This window comes from Cololabis saira, chromosome 7 (assembly GCF_033807715.1).
Source record: "Cololabis saira isolate AMF1-May2022 chromosome 7, fColSai1.1, whole genome shotgun sequence".
Taxonomy (NCBI): domain Eukaryota; kingdom Metazoa; phylum Chordata; class Actinopteri; order Beloniformes; family Belonidae; genus Cololabis; species Cololabis saira.
Genome location: NC_084593.1, coordinates 45,466,096 through 45,486,041, shown reverse-complemented (window position 1 = coordinate 45,486,041; position 19,946 = coordinate 45,466,096). Strand labels below are relative to the sequence as shown.

Sequence of the window (19,946 nt, the reverse complement as noted above, 5' to 3'; positions counted from 1 at the left end):
CAGGTGCTTTTATCACGGTGTGCTGAAGCAGGGTAGCATCTAAAACATGCAGGACAGGGGCCCACGAGGACCAGGATTGAGAAACACTGCGCTAAGTACAGTTTACATTCATTTTTCAGATGTACAATGGAGGGTTTGCTGTTATTCCATTTTTATTTATGTATGTGATATTTGGCTTGTAAAATAATTATGTTGACCATGTTTGATATATTTCTTGGAAGATTATCCATAAATTAAGATTTGGTTGGAGTCAAAAACTCCTGCTTGGAGGTGCAAACACCAACCGAGCTGTTCTGCAGAATAAATGAGTCGTGCGTTCCTGCAGGCCACTGGGCAACGACGGGCAACAGAGACATAGTTGCATCGCAGATTATTTGTGCATTGATTGAATGAAATCCTTTCATGTCCACGTAACTGAATTCATTATGTGATGGTGCTTTTATGGCAATGTGGGTGCAATCTAGCTCCAATTATGTTTGGGAATCTGGCAATGGCATGAATGGCATGAAATGCCGGCATCCAACACTGCCGGCATGATTTTGCCTAGTGTCGGCTGCGGAATGCCGTCAAAATGTGGCTGTCAAAATGTTCCGGTGGCAAAAAATCCCATGGTGGACAGGAGCTGGATGTGACTGGGATGGTTTGCGTTTTGTCTCTCGCTCCATTATAGGTTGTAAATCACGGCATAAATCCATCAGAATGTTTTTGGGGAAACGCTACCTGCTGAGCAGCCGCTCCGTGCTCTCACAGATCAACAGATCAGCGCGCTCTTTGAAAACGCGCTCCCTCGGAGCGCAAATCCTCCAACACTGCAAGATAAGCCATGGTACTTGTATTTTCTTTTCAGCTCGTCCTGCCAAAGCTGTCTTTTATAGCTTGTCACACCAATTATTCAAAATGTCTGAATTACAGAATTTTTATTAATTGGAGGAAACGGGGAACATGTGCACATGTTCCCCATTCAGTCACAGTTCAGCGATCTCAAACTTCACATGTAAAGTTTGAGACTCTTTTAATGGGTTCTATTTGTAGTTTCACTGTTCTACCACTAGGTTTTGTGTGTACGCATGGTTGGAGCTGTGCGTATATTTACACGTGTTTCTGCGCACAGGTACATGTTGATAAATACCATACTTTGCGTGGGAATGCTCGTACGCACGCTTTACGCACAGATCTGTGCGTACGAACGATTGATAAATGAGGGCCCAGGTGTTGCAGAATTGAGTGAAGTGCCAATGCCACCGCATCGTCCACTGATCTGTTGGAGCTGTAGGCAAACTGAAGAGGTCAACGGTGTCTGGCAGCACAGAGTTGAGCTGTCGGAGGACCAGCTTCTCCAGACTCTTCATGGCAACTGAAGTGAGTGCCACAGGTCTGAAGTCCCAGTACATCAGGTCAGATTACATGTTTGATAAGCAATTTGTACTTTCTTGTGTTTGTAGTCTGCAGTTTCCTGAGTCTGAACTAGTATTAAAACAGCTGCAGGTTTTGTCATGAGGTGAGATTACAGAACCCAAAAGCAGGAGACCCAAAGGTGACAGAGGGCAGTAAAGTCCTTTATTTGGACAAAACATAAACACATATTACTTCCAGTCGGAACACCATCAAGATGGCCGCATAACGAGAGAGCTCCCGGTTGAACCAGAGAAATTAGAGAAATATCCCCATATAAACCAAGTAAATCATTCCGCGAAACGTGTAGAGAAGGGAGGGGGAATACTATATCCCCACTTTGAGCAGCAAACGTCGTCTGAAGACAGGTGAGGGAGAAAGACGGAGCGCAGCAACAATTAGCTAACAGATTCGAGCTAACCAACAACGTTGTGCAGGGCGGAGAAACGGCTGACTTGGGCTGCGTCCCAATTCTCCCCCTCGCCCTCGTTTTCTTCACTACCCCTAACTTTTGTGCGTTCCCGTGAGGGTAGTGGTGTCCCAATTCCTCTTTTCACCTAGGGGGAGGGGGCATAACAAGGGCGAGGGGCTGAGAATAGCCCCTTCAAATCGAGGGTTTTCAGATGCTGACTTCGCGAGCGAGGGGGTATCAAAATTTCCCAGAATGCTTTTCGTCGTCATTTGCGGACTGAATCAAAAAAAAAAAACATGGCGGACATTTCTTAGTGAATAAATCAATATAGGGTAACCTAACAGCCTTTACTCCGGCGCGATTCTTCGCGAACAACGGACAAAAAAGTGATTATGTACATTCACTGAGTGAATATTATGAAAGTAAAATATAGATTTGTCGCTAGAAATGTAATCAAAACGCATTTTTATGCAGAAACTAACTCAAAATATTGATTTATTACACGTTTCACGGAATGATTTACTTGGTTTATATGGGGATATTTCTCTAATTTCTCTGGTTCAACCGGGAGCTCTCTCGTTATGCGGCCATCTTGATGGTGTTCCGACTGGAAGTAATATGTGTTTATGTTTTGTCCAAATAAAGGACTTTGCTGCCCTCTGTCACCTTTGGGTCTCCTGCTTTTGGGTTCTGTAATCTCACCTCATGACAAAACCTGCAGCTGTTTTAAAACTAGTCTAACTGTCTGGGATTCCCTCAAGGCTTATCTCCGGGGACAGATTATATCCTACACTGCTAGGGTGAGGCAAAAATCTTATAGGGAGCGATCAGACCTTGCCCGCCAAATCAAAGAGGTCGATGAAGAATATTCTCGGACTAAATCCCCAGATCTTTACAAAAAGCGGCTAGAACTTAAAACTAAATTTGACCTGCTTACCACTCACCCAATTGAACAGTCACTTCTGAAAAGTAAAACCAGGTTTTATGTTTATGGAGACAAATCTGACAAATTATTAGCCAACCAACTTAAAGGCTCTAAGGCTAAACAAAATATTTCTAAGATTCGATTACCAAATGACCATGTAACTACAGATCACTTACTCATAAATGAAGCATTCAGGGACTTTTATACCCAGCTATATACCTCGGAATCTCAGACTGATCGAGATGAGATTGCGGACTTTTTAAATAGTCTTAGTATTCCCAGTCTTTCACCAGATCTAAGGAAGACATTAGAAGAACCGATATCCCTGATGGAGATAACTCGAGCCATTTCTTCACTGCAGTCGGGTAAATGTCCTGGCCCTGATGGCTTCCCGGCGGAATTTCTAAAGAAATGTTCTACTCTGCTTTCCCCATTGCTATCTACAGTTCTTTCAGAATCCTTCAGCCTTCCTTCCCTCCCTCCTTCTTTTTCAGAGGCCTGTATCACCCTCATAGCTAAAAAAGGGAAGGATCCTACTGAATGCGCCTCCTACAGGCCCATCTCCCTCTTAAACACAGATGCTAAAATCTTAGCTAAAGTCCTAGCCCATAGGCTGGAGAATGCCCTCCCCACAATTATATCTGAAGACCAAACAGGCTTCATTAAAGGTAGGCAGTCTTACTTCAACACAAGGCGACTGTTCAATATTATCTACTCTGCCTCTGAGGCTATCCCTGAATGCGTTGTCTCTCTGGATGTGGAGAAAGCATTCGACCGCGTCGAATGGGATTATCTCTTTGCTGTGCTGGACAGGTTTGGTTTTGGTCCAAACTTTGCTCTGTGGATTAAACTTCTCTATTTGTACCCAACAGCCTCAATTCGTACTAACTCTCAACGGTCAAAACCATTTAATTTGCATCGCGGAACCCGTCAGGGGTGCCCCCTTAGTCCCATGCTTTTTGACATGGCTATCGAGCCGCTTGCCACAGCGCTCCGATCTTGTGAGGATGTGTCCGGTATCTGGAGAGGTGGCAGGGAACATAAGGTCTCGCTTTATGCCGATGACCTCTTGCTTTTCATCTCTCACCCTCTGGCCTCATTACCCCATGCGCTGTCACTTCTCAGTCAGTTTGGGAAACTCTCAGGCTATAAACTGAATCTCAGCAAAAGTGAGCTTTTCCCTACCAATCTCGAATCGCATGCTTTAGACCTTTCCAATTTTCCCTTTAAAATCGTAAATGACAAATTCTCCTATTTAGGCATATCTGTGACAAGGAAACACAAAGACCTGCTCCAAGAGAATCTTATCTCATTGTTAAATGAGACCAAACAAATCCTTACACAATGGTCACCCCTGTCAATGTCTCCTGTGGGTCGCATCAATTCAGTTAAAATGACCATTTTACCTAAATTTTTGTACCTTTTCCAGACCTTACCACTCTTTATTCCTGGTTCTTTTTTTCAGTCCCTTGACTCAGTTATATCTTCATACCTATGGCGGGGTAAACGGCCACGTTTGAACAAGACTCACCTTCAAAAAATAAAGTCTGCAGGTGGTCTGGCCCTCCCAAACTTTCGTTATTATTATTGGGCTGCTAACCTGCGCTGCCTTGCATTCTGGTCCTTCTACTGCGATGGCGCTGACCGCCCTGACTGGGTGGCGATGGAGTTACATCCAACTGATGACCTGTCAATTCCTGCTCTACTCGGCTCCTCACTTCCACTTCCTTCACTTAAATCAATCAAAAACCCAGTGGTTAAACATTCTCTTAGAATTTGGGCCCAATTTAGGAAGTTTTTTGGCTTTCACAGCTTCTCTCTTCTTAGCCCCATTGCATCAAATCACTTTTTCAAACCATCCCTTGAGGACCCCACCTTCCAGGAATGGCACAGGAGGGGTATGATTTGTTTTAGAGATATGTTCATAGACGGCACCGTGGCATCTTTTGAGCAGTTAAGTAGTAAATTCAGCCTTCCAAAATCACATTTCTTTAGGTATCTTCAGGCTAGACATTTTGTTCTTTCCCAGACACCCAGCCCTGGTGCATCGATAGGCTTGACCACAGTTGACAAAGTTCTTGCCACAGACCCATTCAAAAAGGGGCTCATTTCGTCTTTCTATGGCATGTTGCTGGATCTTAGGAGTGCCCTACAGATAAACTCAAAGCAGCATGGGAGCAGGACTTAGGGCTTCCCTTATCAGAGGATACCTGGGAGTCCATACTTAAACTGGTTAATACAACCTCCCTGTGCGCACGTCACTGCTTAATTCAGTTTAAAGTGGTACACAGGGCTCATATTTCCAAAGCAAAGTTATCCTCCATGTACCCAGATATTAGTCCATACTGTGTAAGATGTAAAGTAGCAGAAGCCTCTCTCATCCACATGTACTGGTCCTGCCCATGTCTAAACAAGTACTGGATGGAAGTATTTCATACTCTCTCTCTGGTGCTTAAAATCAGATTAGAACCAAACCCACTGACTGCCCTGTTTGGGGTCATGGAGGGAGGAAGGAAGTTAACCACTGCACAGGGGCACACTTTGTCTTTTGCCTCCCTTTTGGCTCGTCGGGCAATTCTGTTCAGGTGGAAGGATCCCTTCCCTCCTACTCGTGCACAATGGCTGGAAGACATCATGTCCTGCTTAAAACTGGAGAAAATTAGATACTCGCTTCAGCAATCAAATAAGTTCCAGAAAGTGTGGGGACCTTTTCTAGAAGCATTCCAGACCCTGTGAACTATACTTCATATTTCTTTTGTATTCCTAGTGCAGGCTCTTGATGTTAGAATGACCTCATATTGTGATTAGTAATCTGGCAGTGACAGGGGAGGGATTAGTTTGGTCTGTAGTTTGTTTTTGTTACTATTTTATATTTTTTCATACTGTTTAATTGTTTTTTATATTTTGTACACTGGTGTATGCTATGATCAACATGCCCATGCCTAATCAAAATGTTTGTAACTGACATTCAGCATTTAACCTTTTTCTTTTTTACCTTGTGAAAATTTCAATAAAAAGATCTTGAATTAAAAAAATAAAGTGCCATATTAACAGCGCTACAGCTGAAATTAAAACAGCTTTTGGCTCTCAGCTTCCTGATCAGGGTAGGGATGAAAACGAGGGGGACTAGGAGAATGGGACAGGCACCTGGGCCAAGTGCCCTAGATTCCAAGTGCCCTAAAATCTCCCCCTTCTTTTTTAGGGGGTAGGGAAGAAAAGAAGGGGGCAAGTGTAGAAAAGAAGGGCAAGTGAAGGAGAATTGGGATTGGGCCTTGGAATCAATTCTGCAAGAAACCAAAGAACAATTAGAGACAATAAGAGAAGCAATTGTAAAGGCGCGCGTCTAGAGTTGCCGCCGCCGGCCGCCGACCGCCGTATCCGTCCCCCCCCCCCCACCGGTCCGCCTTCCGCGCGGTGCCGGACACCGCCCCGCGAAAACCCCGCCCGACGACGCGGGGACGCCGCAGGACGAAGGCCCCGCCACTTACAGCGCAGCCGCGGATGTGACGTAATACTCAGAGCGCGCGCGGGGGGCGGGGGGAGAGAGAGAGAGAGAAAAAAAACAAAAAACTCCCAGGATTCGAAATGAAGATTCGAAATGCGCATTTTTAAACGAATATCGAATTTTTTGATTTCGGTTCCGGTTCCAAAATTGGAACCGGGTTTCGGTACCCATCCCTACTTGTAATATACTGTGACTGTAATAAGTGGTGGAGATTCACCATTGAATAGACTGGTTAACACGGGTCCAACCTATTCCTTTTTTCTTTTTTGCACCCCCCCCTTTTTTTTCTCCGGCGTGCGACGGATGCGGACATGGGCCTCTTCCTCCGGACTGAGGAGGGAGACTGTCCCTTTGGAGCCTCCTCGGGAGGCCCAACAGGGTCAGGTTAACAGACCCCTACATAGGGAGTCACACGGACGAGTTCAGTTCAGTTTGTTGTTATTTAACATGTTCATTGTTCATCCCCTGCCGGATCTCGCAGGGAACGGGAAGCGAACCAGGTTTATGAGAGGGAGGGAGGGGGAAATTACATAGATGCAAAACAGGTCTTTAAAAATAACATAATTTAATATAAATGGAGTACTCAATCCAGTCAAGAGGGGGAAAATCTTATCAAAATTGAAGAAAGATAAAATCCAAGTAGCTCTCTTGCAGGAGACGCACCTCGGCGACTCCGAACATGCTAAATGGAACAAATCAGGATTTAATCATGTTTACTTTTCCTCTCATGGGTCGGGGAGGCGGAGAGGGGTGGCGACTCTGATATCCAATATGGTAAATTATGAACACATATCAGAGCATAAGGATAAAGAGGGCAGATTTGTCATGGTTACAGGGAAAATAGATGGGGTTTTGATAAGTCTTATTAATGTGTATGTGCCACCGGGAAGCGACTGGTCATTTTATAAACATATGGTGGATTTAATGACAACAAAAAGTCAAGGAATCTTAATATGTGGCGGGGATTTTAACATCCGATTGAATCCGAAAATAGACTCAAACGGGAAATCTGACGCAAAAAATATTAGCAGAAGATTAAATATTTGGATGCGGCCCAACACACGGCCAAAGTTCCGGGGGCCGTCCTCGGGACCGGGCAGACCAGTGAGACAGTTCGGGGGTCACCCTCGAGGGCCTAGGCTTGGGCCTTGGCGTGGACCTTGGCCTGGGCTGCAGGGGAACCCAGGTCTGGGGCGCTGGCTGCGGGGGGTCCGGGACCACCGCCGGAACAGAGGCGAGCTGCGGCTGGCGCTGACGCCGTCATCGTCTCGTCCCCTGGGGCTGAGAACACCCGGCCCCCCCTCCAGCCAGGCGTGTTCCCCAGAAGGGAGATTCCTCCTCCTCAGGGTCCTGCCAACCAGAAATCGAGAGTTCTGCCTCCCTGTAAACGTATTGCCAGAAGACAAAACTTTCTCCCGCTGGGTCCATGCTGGTCGGTCCATTCTGTCAGGGACGGTTGTTTGAGGACCCAGAAGCAGGAGAGTGGGAGGCAGGAGTTCCAAAAAACAGGGTTTATTTAACAAAAAAAACAAGAACCAAAATCGCTGCTTGGCAGGATCAAAACGGACCAGGATCATGAACCGGAAAACTGAAGACGAGAACATGGAGGGAGCAAACAGTACGGACCAACCAGCAGGGGAGCAGGGGAAAGACAAGACCAGATATACACAGGGGATAACGAGACACAGGTGCCAACAATCAGGGCAGATGGAAAACAGGCGGGGCAGAACAGAAAACACAAACTGAAGGAAATGTCAAACCCTGACACAACTGTGAAATAGGACCCAGTACTTGTCAAGCATATGAGCTTTGATGCACAGCTATGCATTTCGGAGAATAAGCAGAGTGACTCGTTTTATCAGCTTTTAGCCTGCTGGTATATTTATTCAGTCATGCCGCGTAAACCTTTTCCATAAGGGATAAACTGGCGCTCTCCAAGAGAACGTAATGACATAACACCCTGAACGTACCGTAAACCATGTACAACAATACAATAGGGTACCGTAACATATAGAGTAAGGGCGCCATATAGTTACAACACTTAACACCCCCACTCGCACTCACATGGGTTAACAACATAAAATACCATTCGAAAAATAACCAAATAAAATATCAGTCACACGGTTTCTCTTGTGTAAACAAAAACACCCTGCACTTCTAGGTGCCGAACATGTCCTGAGCAAACCTCTTCAGCTTTGTCTTGGTGGCTGGCTTTGTCAGTATATCTGCAATCATTTGCTCAGTAGGACAGTACTCCAAAATCACTTTTCCGCTACTTATAGTTTCTCTGATGAAATGGTACTTGATATCAATGTGCTTGCACCTTTGTCTGTGCACTGGGTTCTTGGCTAGTGCTATAGTACCTTGATTATCCTCAAACACCTTTGTTTGTGCATATTGATATTTATCAATATTCCTGAGTAGCTACTCTAGGTAGATACATTCCTGCATGGCTGATTCTAAGCACATGTATTCAGCCTTGCAATTAGATGTGCAACAGTTGCTTGCTTCCTTGTCTTCCATGAAATCAGAGAGCTTCCTTCGCTGAGACTAGCACAATACCCTGATGTACTTCGCCTGTCTGCTACATCAGATGCCCAGTCAGCATCACTGTACACTCTCAGACCAAGTTTCTCCATCTCATTTCTTTTGAAGCATAATTCTTGTTCTGCTGTACCTTTGAGGTACCTGAACACATGTTTTACTGTGTTCCAGTGTTCTAGCGTTGGCTCAGCAAAGTGCTGGGATAACTTACTAACCACAAAACTGATGTCTGGTCTCGTGCATGTGGATAAGTAAATTAAGCTTCCCACTGCCTCCCTGAACCTTCTTGGGTCTGCCATTTTTTCTGCATTCTCTGTGTACTCTAGTTTGGGCTCACATGGGGTCTCCCTGGACCTGCAATCCGGCATTTGAATTCTCTCTAGGATTCTGTTCACATATTTCTTTTGTGACATTTTGACTGTGCCTTCTCCTTGATCAAAATCAATTCCCAGAAAAAAATTTCAATTTTCGTAGATCTTTCATTTGAAATCTTTCAGTGAGCATCAGTTTCACACTGTTGAGTACACCCTGGTTGCTAGCTGCTATGATGAGATAATCAACCCATACAATTAACATCACCTTCTCGTCATGTTTCTCTCTTGCATACACACAGTAATCAGCAGGATTCTGTACGAAACCTTTCTCATTTAAACATGTGTGCAACATTGCGTTCCAGTTTCTACCGGACTTCTTAAGACCATAGAGAGACTTGTGCAATTTGCAAACCAGTTTTTCACCTGTTGGTGATTGTTTCACATAACCTTCTGGTTGCTCTATATAGATTTTGCGATCAATAGGCGCATGCAAATAGGCTGTCTTTACATCCATCTGATGCAGGACTAAATCCTCCTGTGCGGCCTTTTGCGTGATCACTCTCACACTTGTCATGTCAGCAGTGGGTGAGAATGTCTCTTCGTAGTCAGTCCCTGGCTTTTGACTGTAGCCTTTTGCTACGAACCTCACCTTGAATTTATCTGATCCATCAATGTCACTCTTTAGTGCGTAGACCCATTTTCCCCCCTCTGCATGTTTGCCTGTTGGCAACTGGGTGAGGCTGAACGTCTTGTTCTCCTCTAGTAATTTCAGCTCATCATCCATGGCACTTTTCCATTGCCTTGACCTGTTCGACATCACGGCTTCTCTGAAAGTTTGAGGATTATATGTGTAGCACACTGATCCAAATTTTTTGCAGTTTGGATATGTTTGGTTCTTTACCTGTAAACAGCTCGTATGGCGTTTTCTTAGTACGCCTACTGTAGCATCTGTTCCTCACATAAGCCGCTGTCTGTACAACGTAGTTCCAAAGCTTATTTGGTAAGTTACTGTCTAACAGTAAGCATCTGCCCATTTCGTAGAGGGTTCTCCAACCTCTCTCAACTGTGCCATTTTGGTGGGGTGAATATGGTGCAGACGTCTCATGTCTAATCCTATTCTTTACCATTAGTGTCTGGAAGTCTTTACTTGTGTACGCCGTACCATTATCAGATCGGATACACCTGACTTCTCCGTACGGTGCTATATCTGCTAAAAAGCGTTCTGTTGACAGATCGTCGCTGTCCCTCGCCGCTGTGCAATCCCACTGCACTTTGTTCCATCTGCTAACTCCACTGAATGAGTGTCAGGCTGGAACGTGTCATCAAAACTCTTGAACTTATTCATGTCATTTATTATGTGGGATGTCGCCCCTCCATCCACCATGATGCCTTTCATCTTCGCAATGGCTGGTGGCCTTTCATTTCTTGTGTCTATGGCCTTGAAGAAGTGGTCCCCTTGGTCGCTGTCTTGTTCCTCTACTACCTTCCTGGCTCCGTCTCGTCACCCCTTTTTCTTGCAGAGGGATTCTTGGTGTGTATTACTCTTGCAGTAGTCGCACCACACTTTTCTGGTGCACTTTCTCGCCTTGTGCCCTTTTATTCCACACCTGTAGCATGTCATGTTGGCATCTTCATCTTTTCTGTTGCCAGTGTGTGGCTTGGTGGGGCCTCTGCCTTGTTTCACATATGTCTTCATCACATTATCTGTAGACTCTGCTTTGTTTATTTTCTCACTCTTCTCATAAACCCGTAGTCTTCTTTTAAAGTCTGCAAACGTAACATTATCTTCGTTCTGTGTTACATGGACTGCTAGGGGTTTGAAGGAGTCTGGTAGCCCGTTTAATACCATGGCTACAGTTAGTCCATCACTTATGGATTCACCTGCATCTTTCAGGGCCATTATTATATTCTCTGCTTTAATTACATAATCAGTAACACTCTCACCATCTTTCATGCATAGCTTGGTCAAAGATGTGTAGAGATTTATGACCCTTGGTTTACTTTTCCCCGAGTAGTGTTCCCTTAATAACTTCAGGGCTTTTCTGCCATCATCAGCTGCCTCATGCCTTATTATGGACAAGCTTTTGTCATCAATCAATCTGATCTGGGGTCTGTTTCACAAAGCAGGTTTAGTGAAAACTCTGAGTCTGTTAACCCTGAAATGAGGGAAACTCTGAGTTTTCCGTTTCACAAAGGGAGTTAACTCAAACCAGAGAGAGAGGAGTAACTCTAGCCTGTTTCACAAAGAGAGGTAACTTAAGCTCTCGGTCAGTTACCGTAGTAACAGACTCTCTGAACCTAACCTGCTCGCTAGAAGGTTTTCTTCAATAAACCCTGAGTTTCTCTCTGTCTCCTCCCTCAGTGGCGTCAATTCAGCCAATGGGCCTTTACGCAATACACATCCGTTTTCTGCACCACGGACAGTAAGCGGCAGAGAGAGCAGAAAAAGCGTATCTGACAAACGCAACGTATTTTATTCACTATGTCAGTGCAACAATAACACAGGGACATCCGAGTTTAACTTCAAACAGTTAAAGTCCAAATGCAAAAAGGAGAGGGAGGGGGCAGAAGAGATTCAGATTCAGATTCAGAGAAAGAGAGAGAGTAAAAAAAAGTCAAATATTTCCCTTAAACAGATTTATAAGAGGGTGGGGTGATTTGATATCTGAACTTGAATGAACTTGCATAATTAATCCATCAGTGGCTAACAGCCTCGTTAATATCTTCTGCTGTTGGGGAAACATTAGACCCATCACTTGCCTTCTTTCTTTTTTTTTAAATTGCGTGGTTGTCTGCTTCCTTTTCATTTTTGTAAGTTAGTAACACTGCAGAGCGCACTAAAAACGAGATTGATAGCGACCACAAGTGTTGGGAAAGATAATACGTAGTGAAATCAATCATGTTGTTCTGATATGCATTTGTAGTTATTTTATATGTATTAAGTAATAGAATAAACCAATACAAATAGACACAGATTAATTCCATAAATGTATAAAAAAAATTAAAAAAAACATTTACATTTTCCCCTGGAGCCGAGGTGTGGCGGCTGCCCCTGATCTAAATGACAATAAAATTTAATTCAATACCGTTCCACCACTGTTTTCATCTGTAATATTATAAGACAGTGTGCTTAAATGTTAAATGAATGCTGCATTCAAACTTACACATTGACTGCAGCAACTTTCTCCCACGCCTTTGCTGCTGCAGCTGGTTTTTTTTTTCTGAAATATGCTCTCATACTCGCCATACGCACGTATTAACACTTCTAACTCCAGTGGTGTGAAGTATGTGGATCTTCAGATGCAAACTAATGTTTCCTCAAAGGAATTTTGTAAATTGAAATTGAAAAGTGGTGGGAAAACTTGTAGCATGCATTACGGAGCACAAGTCTTTCCCTGACTGCTGGTTGGGTAACGTATTGCGTCACGCATCGCGTCACTTCCTGGTGTTGCGGTCTGCTGCCGTCTCACGGCGTTTGCAGGCTCTGATCTCTCCCGACTTTTTTTTTTTTTGTCTAAAATTTAGATTGTTTTCTGGTAAAATAGCACTATATCTGGTACATTACTGTCTTTATTTCAACACTCGCTCATTTTCTCTTCCGTAACTTTCACTGTCACCAATCACCGATACATTTTCTGTCCGTTAGCCTCCGTTAGCATCTTAGCATGGGCTCTCCGTCTCCCACCGTTTCACCTCTTTGCTGCTCAGTGTGTGAAATGTTTAGCTATTCCTCTGCCTCCTTTAGTGAAGACGGTAAGTGCTTAAAGTGTAGCTTATTTGCAGGGCTGGAGGCGAGGCTCAGTCAGTTAGAGGTCCGGTTCGGCCAACTAAACCATAGTCCAAGAGCCTCCTCAGCTAACCAGGCTAAGCTAGCGGCGGACCGGCCCATAGCAGCTGAGCGTAGCCGCTCCCCTGCAGCTCCCGAGCAGCCGGCCAGTCAGGACCGCTGGGTGACGGTTCGGAGGAAGCGTAGTCTTAAAGGGCTCACGGAACACCACCACCCGCTTCATGTGTCTAACCACTCAGCGACACACCCGTTGAGAAACCGACCCTGGTGATTGGCGACTCCATAGTCAGACATGTGAAGCCGACTCCAGAGACCATAGTTAGATGCATCCCGGGGGCCAGAGCGGGCGACATAGAAGCAAATTTGAAGCTGCTGGCAAAGGGTAATCGTAAATATGGTAAAGTTATCATCAATGTCGGAGCTAATGACTCCCGTCTTCGCCAGTCGGAAGTAACTAAAATGAATATTGTCTCGGTGTGTAACTACGCCAAAAGTATGTCGGACTCCGTAGGTTTTTCTGGTCCCCTCCCCAATCTGACCAGCGATGACATGTTTAGTCGCATGCTCTCGCTCCGCCGCTGGTTGTCTCAGTGGTGTTCAGAAAACAACGTGGACTTTATTGACAACTGGGAGACATTCTGGGGAAAGCCCGGTCTGATCAGAAGGGACGGCATTCATCCCACCCGGGATGGTGCAGCTCTTATGTCTAGAAATCTGGCCAATGTTATTAGACACTCCCCCTGACAATGCAGGGTCCAGGCCAGGATGCAGAGCTGCAGTTTAACACACTTCTCTGCTGTCTCTCGAGGACCAACGCCTGCCAATAAAACTGTAGGATTGCATTATGTAATTAGCGACTCTAAAACTGTAGGATTACATGATATTGGCGACTCTGGCCAGGTGCATAGCAAAATAGAAGTGGTTGCAGTTCCCCGCCCTCCAAAAGTTCACCAGGTGTGGCGTTTTGGAGGAAATTAAAACCAATGTACATTTGGTACCAATTACAGACCGAAAAATTAGATGCGGATTACTAAATATACGATCATTAAGCTCTAAGTCTCTGTTAGTAAATAATATAATTACAGAGAGCAGGAGTGATATTCTCTGCTTAACAGAAACATGGTTACAGGAGGAAGAGTATGTTAGTTTGAATGAATCAACTCCGCCCGGCTACTTTAATCATCACATTCCTAGAAGCACGGGCCGAGGCGGAGGAGTCGCAGCAATTTATAACTCCGGTCTCCAAACAAAAATTGAACCTAAGTGCAATTATAATACATTTGAAAGCCTCATGCTTGGTCTGAAATTTCCGAGCTGGAAATCAGAGAAGCCAGTTGTGTTAGTGGTAGTGTACCGGCCCCCTGCTGGTGCGTATCTAGAGTTTTTGTCTGAATTTTCAGATTTCCTTTCTGGATTATTGATCAGCACAGATAAATTCATCATAGCGGGTGATTTTAACATTCATATGGATGTTGAAAGCGATAATCTTAAATTAGCCTTCGATTCTCTTCTAGAATCAATGGGTATCTCACAAAAAGTGGATAAACCGACGCACTGTTTTAATCATACTCTCGATCTCGTTCTCACCTACGGTGTTGAAACTGATGGTCTGTTGGTGTCACCTGTAAACTCCCTTTTATCCGACCATTACTTAATAACGTTTGAATTTAATTTTGTTGATGTTGAAGTGCAAAATAGGAGGTATTATTTTAGCAGATGTTTGTCTGATGAAGTTATTGTTAAATTTAGGGAGGCCATTGCTTATCTTACGACAGTGCGAAATAGTGATGTAGTCGAGGCCAGTGACCTGGGTTCTACCTCTGCAGATGTTGATTTCCTTACTAGTAACACTGCTGATTTGTTGCATTCAGCTTTAGATGAAGTTGCTCCTTTGAAAAGGAGGGTTTCTAGCCACAGGAGCTTAACTCCCTGGTATAATTCAGATATCCGCATGTTGAAACAAAACGTGCGTAAAATGGAAAGGAAGTGGTACTCTTGTAGGTCTGTAGACTCTTATCGTGAATGGAATGATATTCTAATGGTATATAAAAAAGCCATTCGCAAAGCCAGAACAGCTTATTATTCAACGTTGATAGAGGATAACAAAAGTAACCCACGTTTTCTGTTCAGCACTGTAGCCAGGCTGACAAAGAGTCACAACTCTGTTGAGCCGTGCTTTCCTGCAGCTCTCAGTAGTGAGGACTTTATGAGCTTCTTCAACAGTAAAATCGCGAGAATTAGAGAAGAAATCAACCAGCCGGTTGTAGGTGTTTCTTCAGCTTTAGCGACTTCCCTAGGCTCTGACTTGACTCTAGACTGTTTTGATCCTATAGACCTCCCTGAGCTGACTTCACTCGTTAATAGAGCTAAGTCTACCACATGTATGTTAGACCCCATCCCGACTCGACTATTCAAACATATTTTTTCTCTTATTGGTACGACAATACTGGACCAAATTAACCTATCCCTAAGTTTAGGATATGTACCACAGGTTTTCAAAGTCGCAGTAATTAAACCTTTACTTAAAAAACCTTCTCTTGACCCAGACACCTTAGCTAATTATAGACCAATTTCCAACCTTCCATTTGTATCTAAAATTCTGGAAGAGGCAGTTTCAAGCCAGTTATGTGACTATTTGTATAGAAATGATCTGTTTGAAGTCTTTCAGTCAGGGTTCAGAATGCATCATAGCACAGAGACAGCACTGGTTCGAGTCACGAATGACCTCCTTATGGCCTCAGATAAGGGATTAGTGTCCATACTGGTTCTACTGGACCTCAGTGCTGCTTTTGACACTATAGATCATGGCATTTTACTGCACAGGTTAGAGCATGTTGTTGGGATTAAAGGGACAGCTCTATGTTGATTTAAATCATATCTATCTGACAGGTTCCAGTTTGTTCATGTACATGAGGTTTCTTCAGAACAGTCAAGGGTCTGTTATGGTGTTCCGCAGGGTTCAGTGCTAGGGCCAATCTTGTTCAGTTTATACATGCAGCCATTGGGAAGTATAATCCAGAATCACGGCATACACTTTCATTGTTATGCTGATGATACGCAGCTCTACTTGTCTATGAAGCCGGATGAAACAGAACCGTTAGTTTCTAGGGACATCAAGGACTGGATGTCCAGAAATTTCTTGCTTCTAAATTCAGATAAAACAGAGGTTATCATTCTTGGTCCAGAGCATCTTAGGAAGGGACTAGATAGTGTTGCGATGGTTTCCAGTGCAACTGTGAGAAACCTTGGTGTTATTTTCGATCAGGATTTGTCGTTTAAACCATATGTTAATCAGGTTTGTAAAATAGCCTTTTTCCATCTCCGTAATATTGCAAAGATTAGGAAAATCCTCTCGCAGAGTGATGCAGAAAAACTAGTTCATGCGTTTGTATCTTCTAGACTAGATTACTGTAATGTGTTGTTAGCAGGATGTCCAAGTAATTTGCTGAATAGGCTCCAGCTGATCCAAAATGCAGCAGCACGAGTACTGACAGGAATTAGCAGGAGAGACCACGTCACTCCAGTGTTAGCGTCGCTCCATTGGTTACCCGTAAAATTCAGAATCCAATTTAAAATTTTATTACTTTATTTATTTATTATAAAGCCCAAAACGGCTTAGCTCCGCATTATTTGCAAGACCTGATAGTGCCTTATGTTCCTGTCAGAGCTCTCCGTTCTCAGAGTGCAGGTTTACTCGTAGTTCCTAGAGTATCCAAATGTAGATTTGGAGGGCGGGCGTTCTGCTATCAGGCACCATTATTATGGAACCAACTTCCAATCTGGGTTAAGGAGGCTGACACCACCTCCACCTTTTAAAACTAAACTTAAAACATTTCTGTTTAGTAAAGCCTATAGTTAGTGTTTAGTAAACCTCTAGCTGGTGTTGGTAAATCTCTAGGTAGTGTAAACTTTAGTGTGTCAGAGTCGCTCCTGTAGTTTCTTGTGCTGGCCCCCCCTTCTCCTCCCTTTTCTCTCTTTTGTCCATGTTGCAGCATCCTTTGCCGGACACCGGAACCTGCAGTGTGGGAGTGAGGGGGGCAGGGTAACGGCCCCTTTTGGGCGGGGGAGAAGGTTCGTCCCTCAAGACTCCTCTCCCTGGCCCTGCCCCTTTTCAACCTTTCCCCGACCCTGCACCCCAACCTGGGACTTGATGATTGGGCCGGAGCTTCGGGAGCTGCGTGCTGGCCTGCGGTCCCCACCCCTGGTCATCCCGTTGCTGCTTCCACCTGCCTGCTGTGCTGTTGCCGTCCCTGACCCCCAGTCTGGCCTTCGGCAGGAGGGTCCCCCCTTACGAGCCTGGTCCTGCTCAAGGTTTCTTCCCTCCTAAAGTTAAAAAACTCCCCTAAAGGGGAGTTTTTCCTTGCCACTGTTTGGCTTAAGGTTTTTCTTCCACTAGGGGAGTTTTTACCTGCCATTGTTTATGTAATAACTGCTCGGGGGTCATGTTCTGGGTATGGGTCTCTGGAAAGCGTCTAGAGACAACTCTTTTGTATTACACGCTATATAAATAAAATTGAATTGAATTGAAAAGTTTAAAAAAAAAAGGAAAGGTATGTGGATCTTTTGTTGTCGCCGTTTGCCATGGTGACTCGTCGAATCTGGGCTCCATTGATGCTGGTTTTTTATAGTTGTGGTGTACGCGCTTAACTCCAGGTGAAACTACTTAGAGTTGAGTAAATTAACTCTAAACCGCTGTTCTGGATCCGAAAACTCAGAGTTTCCGATCTCAGAGTAGATCAACTAGGAGTTCAGGATTAGACTCAGAGTTTGTTGAACCTGCTTTGTGAAACGGACCCCTGGACATTCCAGAAGACTCTTTAACAAGCACCTACCTCATGTCCTGGAAGGAAATAGTTCAAATTTGCAGATCACAATACACATCTAAAATAATGAGGTGGTGTGCCTATGATACAGACTTTGCGCCCAATAAAACCGACAGTAGATTTAAAACATGGACTACAAAAGGCTTAACTACCTAATATTCATTTGTCCACAAGGGGGCATTTCAAAGTTTTGAAACCCTTCAAAAAGATCATGGTCTGGGAAGAGAGGATTTCTTTAGATACCTACAAGTGAGACACTATTTTGACAAGAACATTAAAGAGGGGTTAGGAATCGATGAGTCAAGGTTCATGGAGGTCTTTTTATCTTTAACTAAGTCTGAATCAAGTAATAAAGATAATACAGAATATATAAAAAGGAAATGGGAAAAGGAAATAAGGGTAATAATCACACAGGAAAGCTGGGAAAGAATATGCCAACTACAATGGATCTCAACCGGGTCAAATACTTGGAGGGAGTTCTGCTGGAAAAGTATAACGAGATTTTTTATCACACCCATTCAAAAAAGATATCGGGGCAGCGGGGATGCCTGTTGGAGACTATGTGGGTCTCAAGGAGCTAAATATGAACCACTTCCATATTTTTTGGGACTGCCAAACAGTAGATACAGATGCATGTGGAAAATATATTTAATGTGACCATGCCATTGAATTGTGAAACGTTATTTTTGGGAGACATAATGTTCGGAACATGGAATGTAAAAGACAAAAAACTGCTGACTATACTGTTGGCAGCCAGTAAGAAATGTGTTACAAGGAAATGGTTAAAAGTAGAATCCCCCACTATCGACGACTGGATTGGGATCATCTACGAGATCTATGTTATGGAGAAGATCTCTTCCTCCCTCAAGGTTGAGAAAGAAAACTTTTATAAGATCTGGTCCAAATGGACTGAGTATGTGAAACCAATCACATCTGATTTCATGTGAACTATTTTTTTGTGTGACGTAATGATTGTAAACATGACTGCGCTCGCTGGTTCTGTTTTTTTTATTTTTCTGTTATTGTTTCTGATTACTGTTCATAAAAAACGCCTGGAGGACAGTAGGGACAAAATCATTTAAGTTAAAGATTGAATGTAAAAACGTGTATGATGGAATCCTGCTGTTCTAAATAAAAAGAGAATTAAAAAAACACACATACAAAAAGGCCTCCGACAGAAAACAGAGAGAATCCTGAAGATGACTGGAAGGCGTGCAGACTGACAACCAGCATAGAGCCCCCTCAGGGACCGGCGCCACCCTCCATGGTCTGTGGGGTGGGGGGGCTAGAACCTGAGCATCAGCACCTACAGAGCTTCTACAACAGCTTCTACCAGCTACTGTAAGGCTGTTGGCTACAGACACCAAGGAGGGAACCCCCACTCTCTCACTCAGAACAATGAACCCCCCGGGACTCTGGGACATGCACAATACTTCCTATGTAGCTGTTTTTATCTTGTACAAATGGCATTAAACTCTATTCTATTCTATTCTATTCTATTCTATTCTAGCAGAAAACTCCAGGATGTTCATTAAAAGGTGAACATGTCAGAGGAACAACCAGGAACCAACATCATGAATATAATACTTTAAAACCAGTTTTGTAAAGTCCAGATACCAGTGATGACCCACATGAACCTGATGACAAAGTTGATATTTTAAGAACTTACTTTTTGTTCAGATTGCAGGACTGCAGGATGTCAGAGATCAGCGGTTCTTCTCTGGGCTCAGCTCTGGAGTCCAACCCATCCCATCTGAAACATCTGGACCTGAGTTTGAACGAGCTGCAGGATTCAGGAGTGAAACCTCTGGGTGGTTTCCTGGAGAGTCCAGACTGCAGACTGGAGACTCTGAGGTCAGTTCACAGATTTAAAACATCGTAGACACTTTGAAAGGTCCGTCCAAACAGATCCTCCACAACACAGATGAAACTAAGGGGTGTGTTCAGTCAGAGACGTCTTCAGGTTCTCCGTCATACAGATGGCTGCAGGAGATCATTCCTGAACACACCTGGAAACTTCTAGAAAGACTCTTTCTAGTGACTCTGTAACACTGACTATTTCTTCTGCAACCATCAGTTCCCTTTAGAAGTTAATATGCTATAATTAATTTAATTAAACATGTCCAGAAGTTTAGATTAGATCAGATTAGATAATTTATTAATACTTTGCAGGAAATTAAGGTGTTACAGCAGCATCAGTACATCTTTCATTCATACATTCAACACACTTAAGTAACAGCAACC

The 19,946-nt window shown here is 43.9% G+C and overlaps 1 protein-coding gene across 1 annotated transcript in view; it reads left to right on the top strand.

Annotated features, from left to right (window-relative positions):
- Positions 1–19,946, top strand: part of LOC133447412 (protein NLRC3-like) — an 85,084-nt gene that overhangs the window by 47,003 nt on the left and 18,135 nt on the right. The window contains exon 6 of the mRNA XM_061726083.1: positions 19,383–19,556. Within this exon, the coding sequence (XP_061582067.1) occupies positions 19,383–19,556 (174 nt within the window). The remainder of the gene's footprint in view (positions 1–19,382; positions 19,557–19,946) is intronic.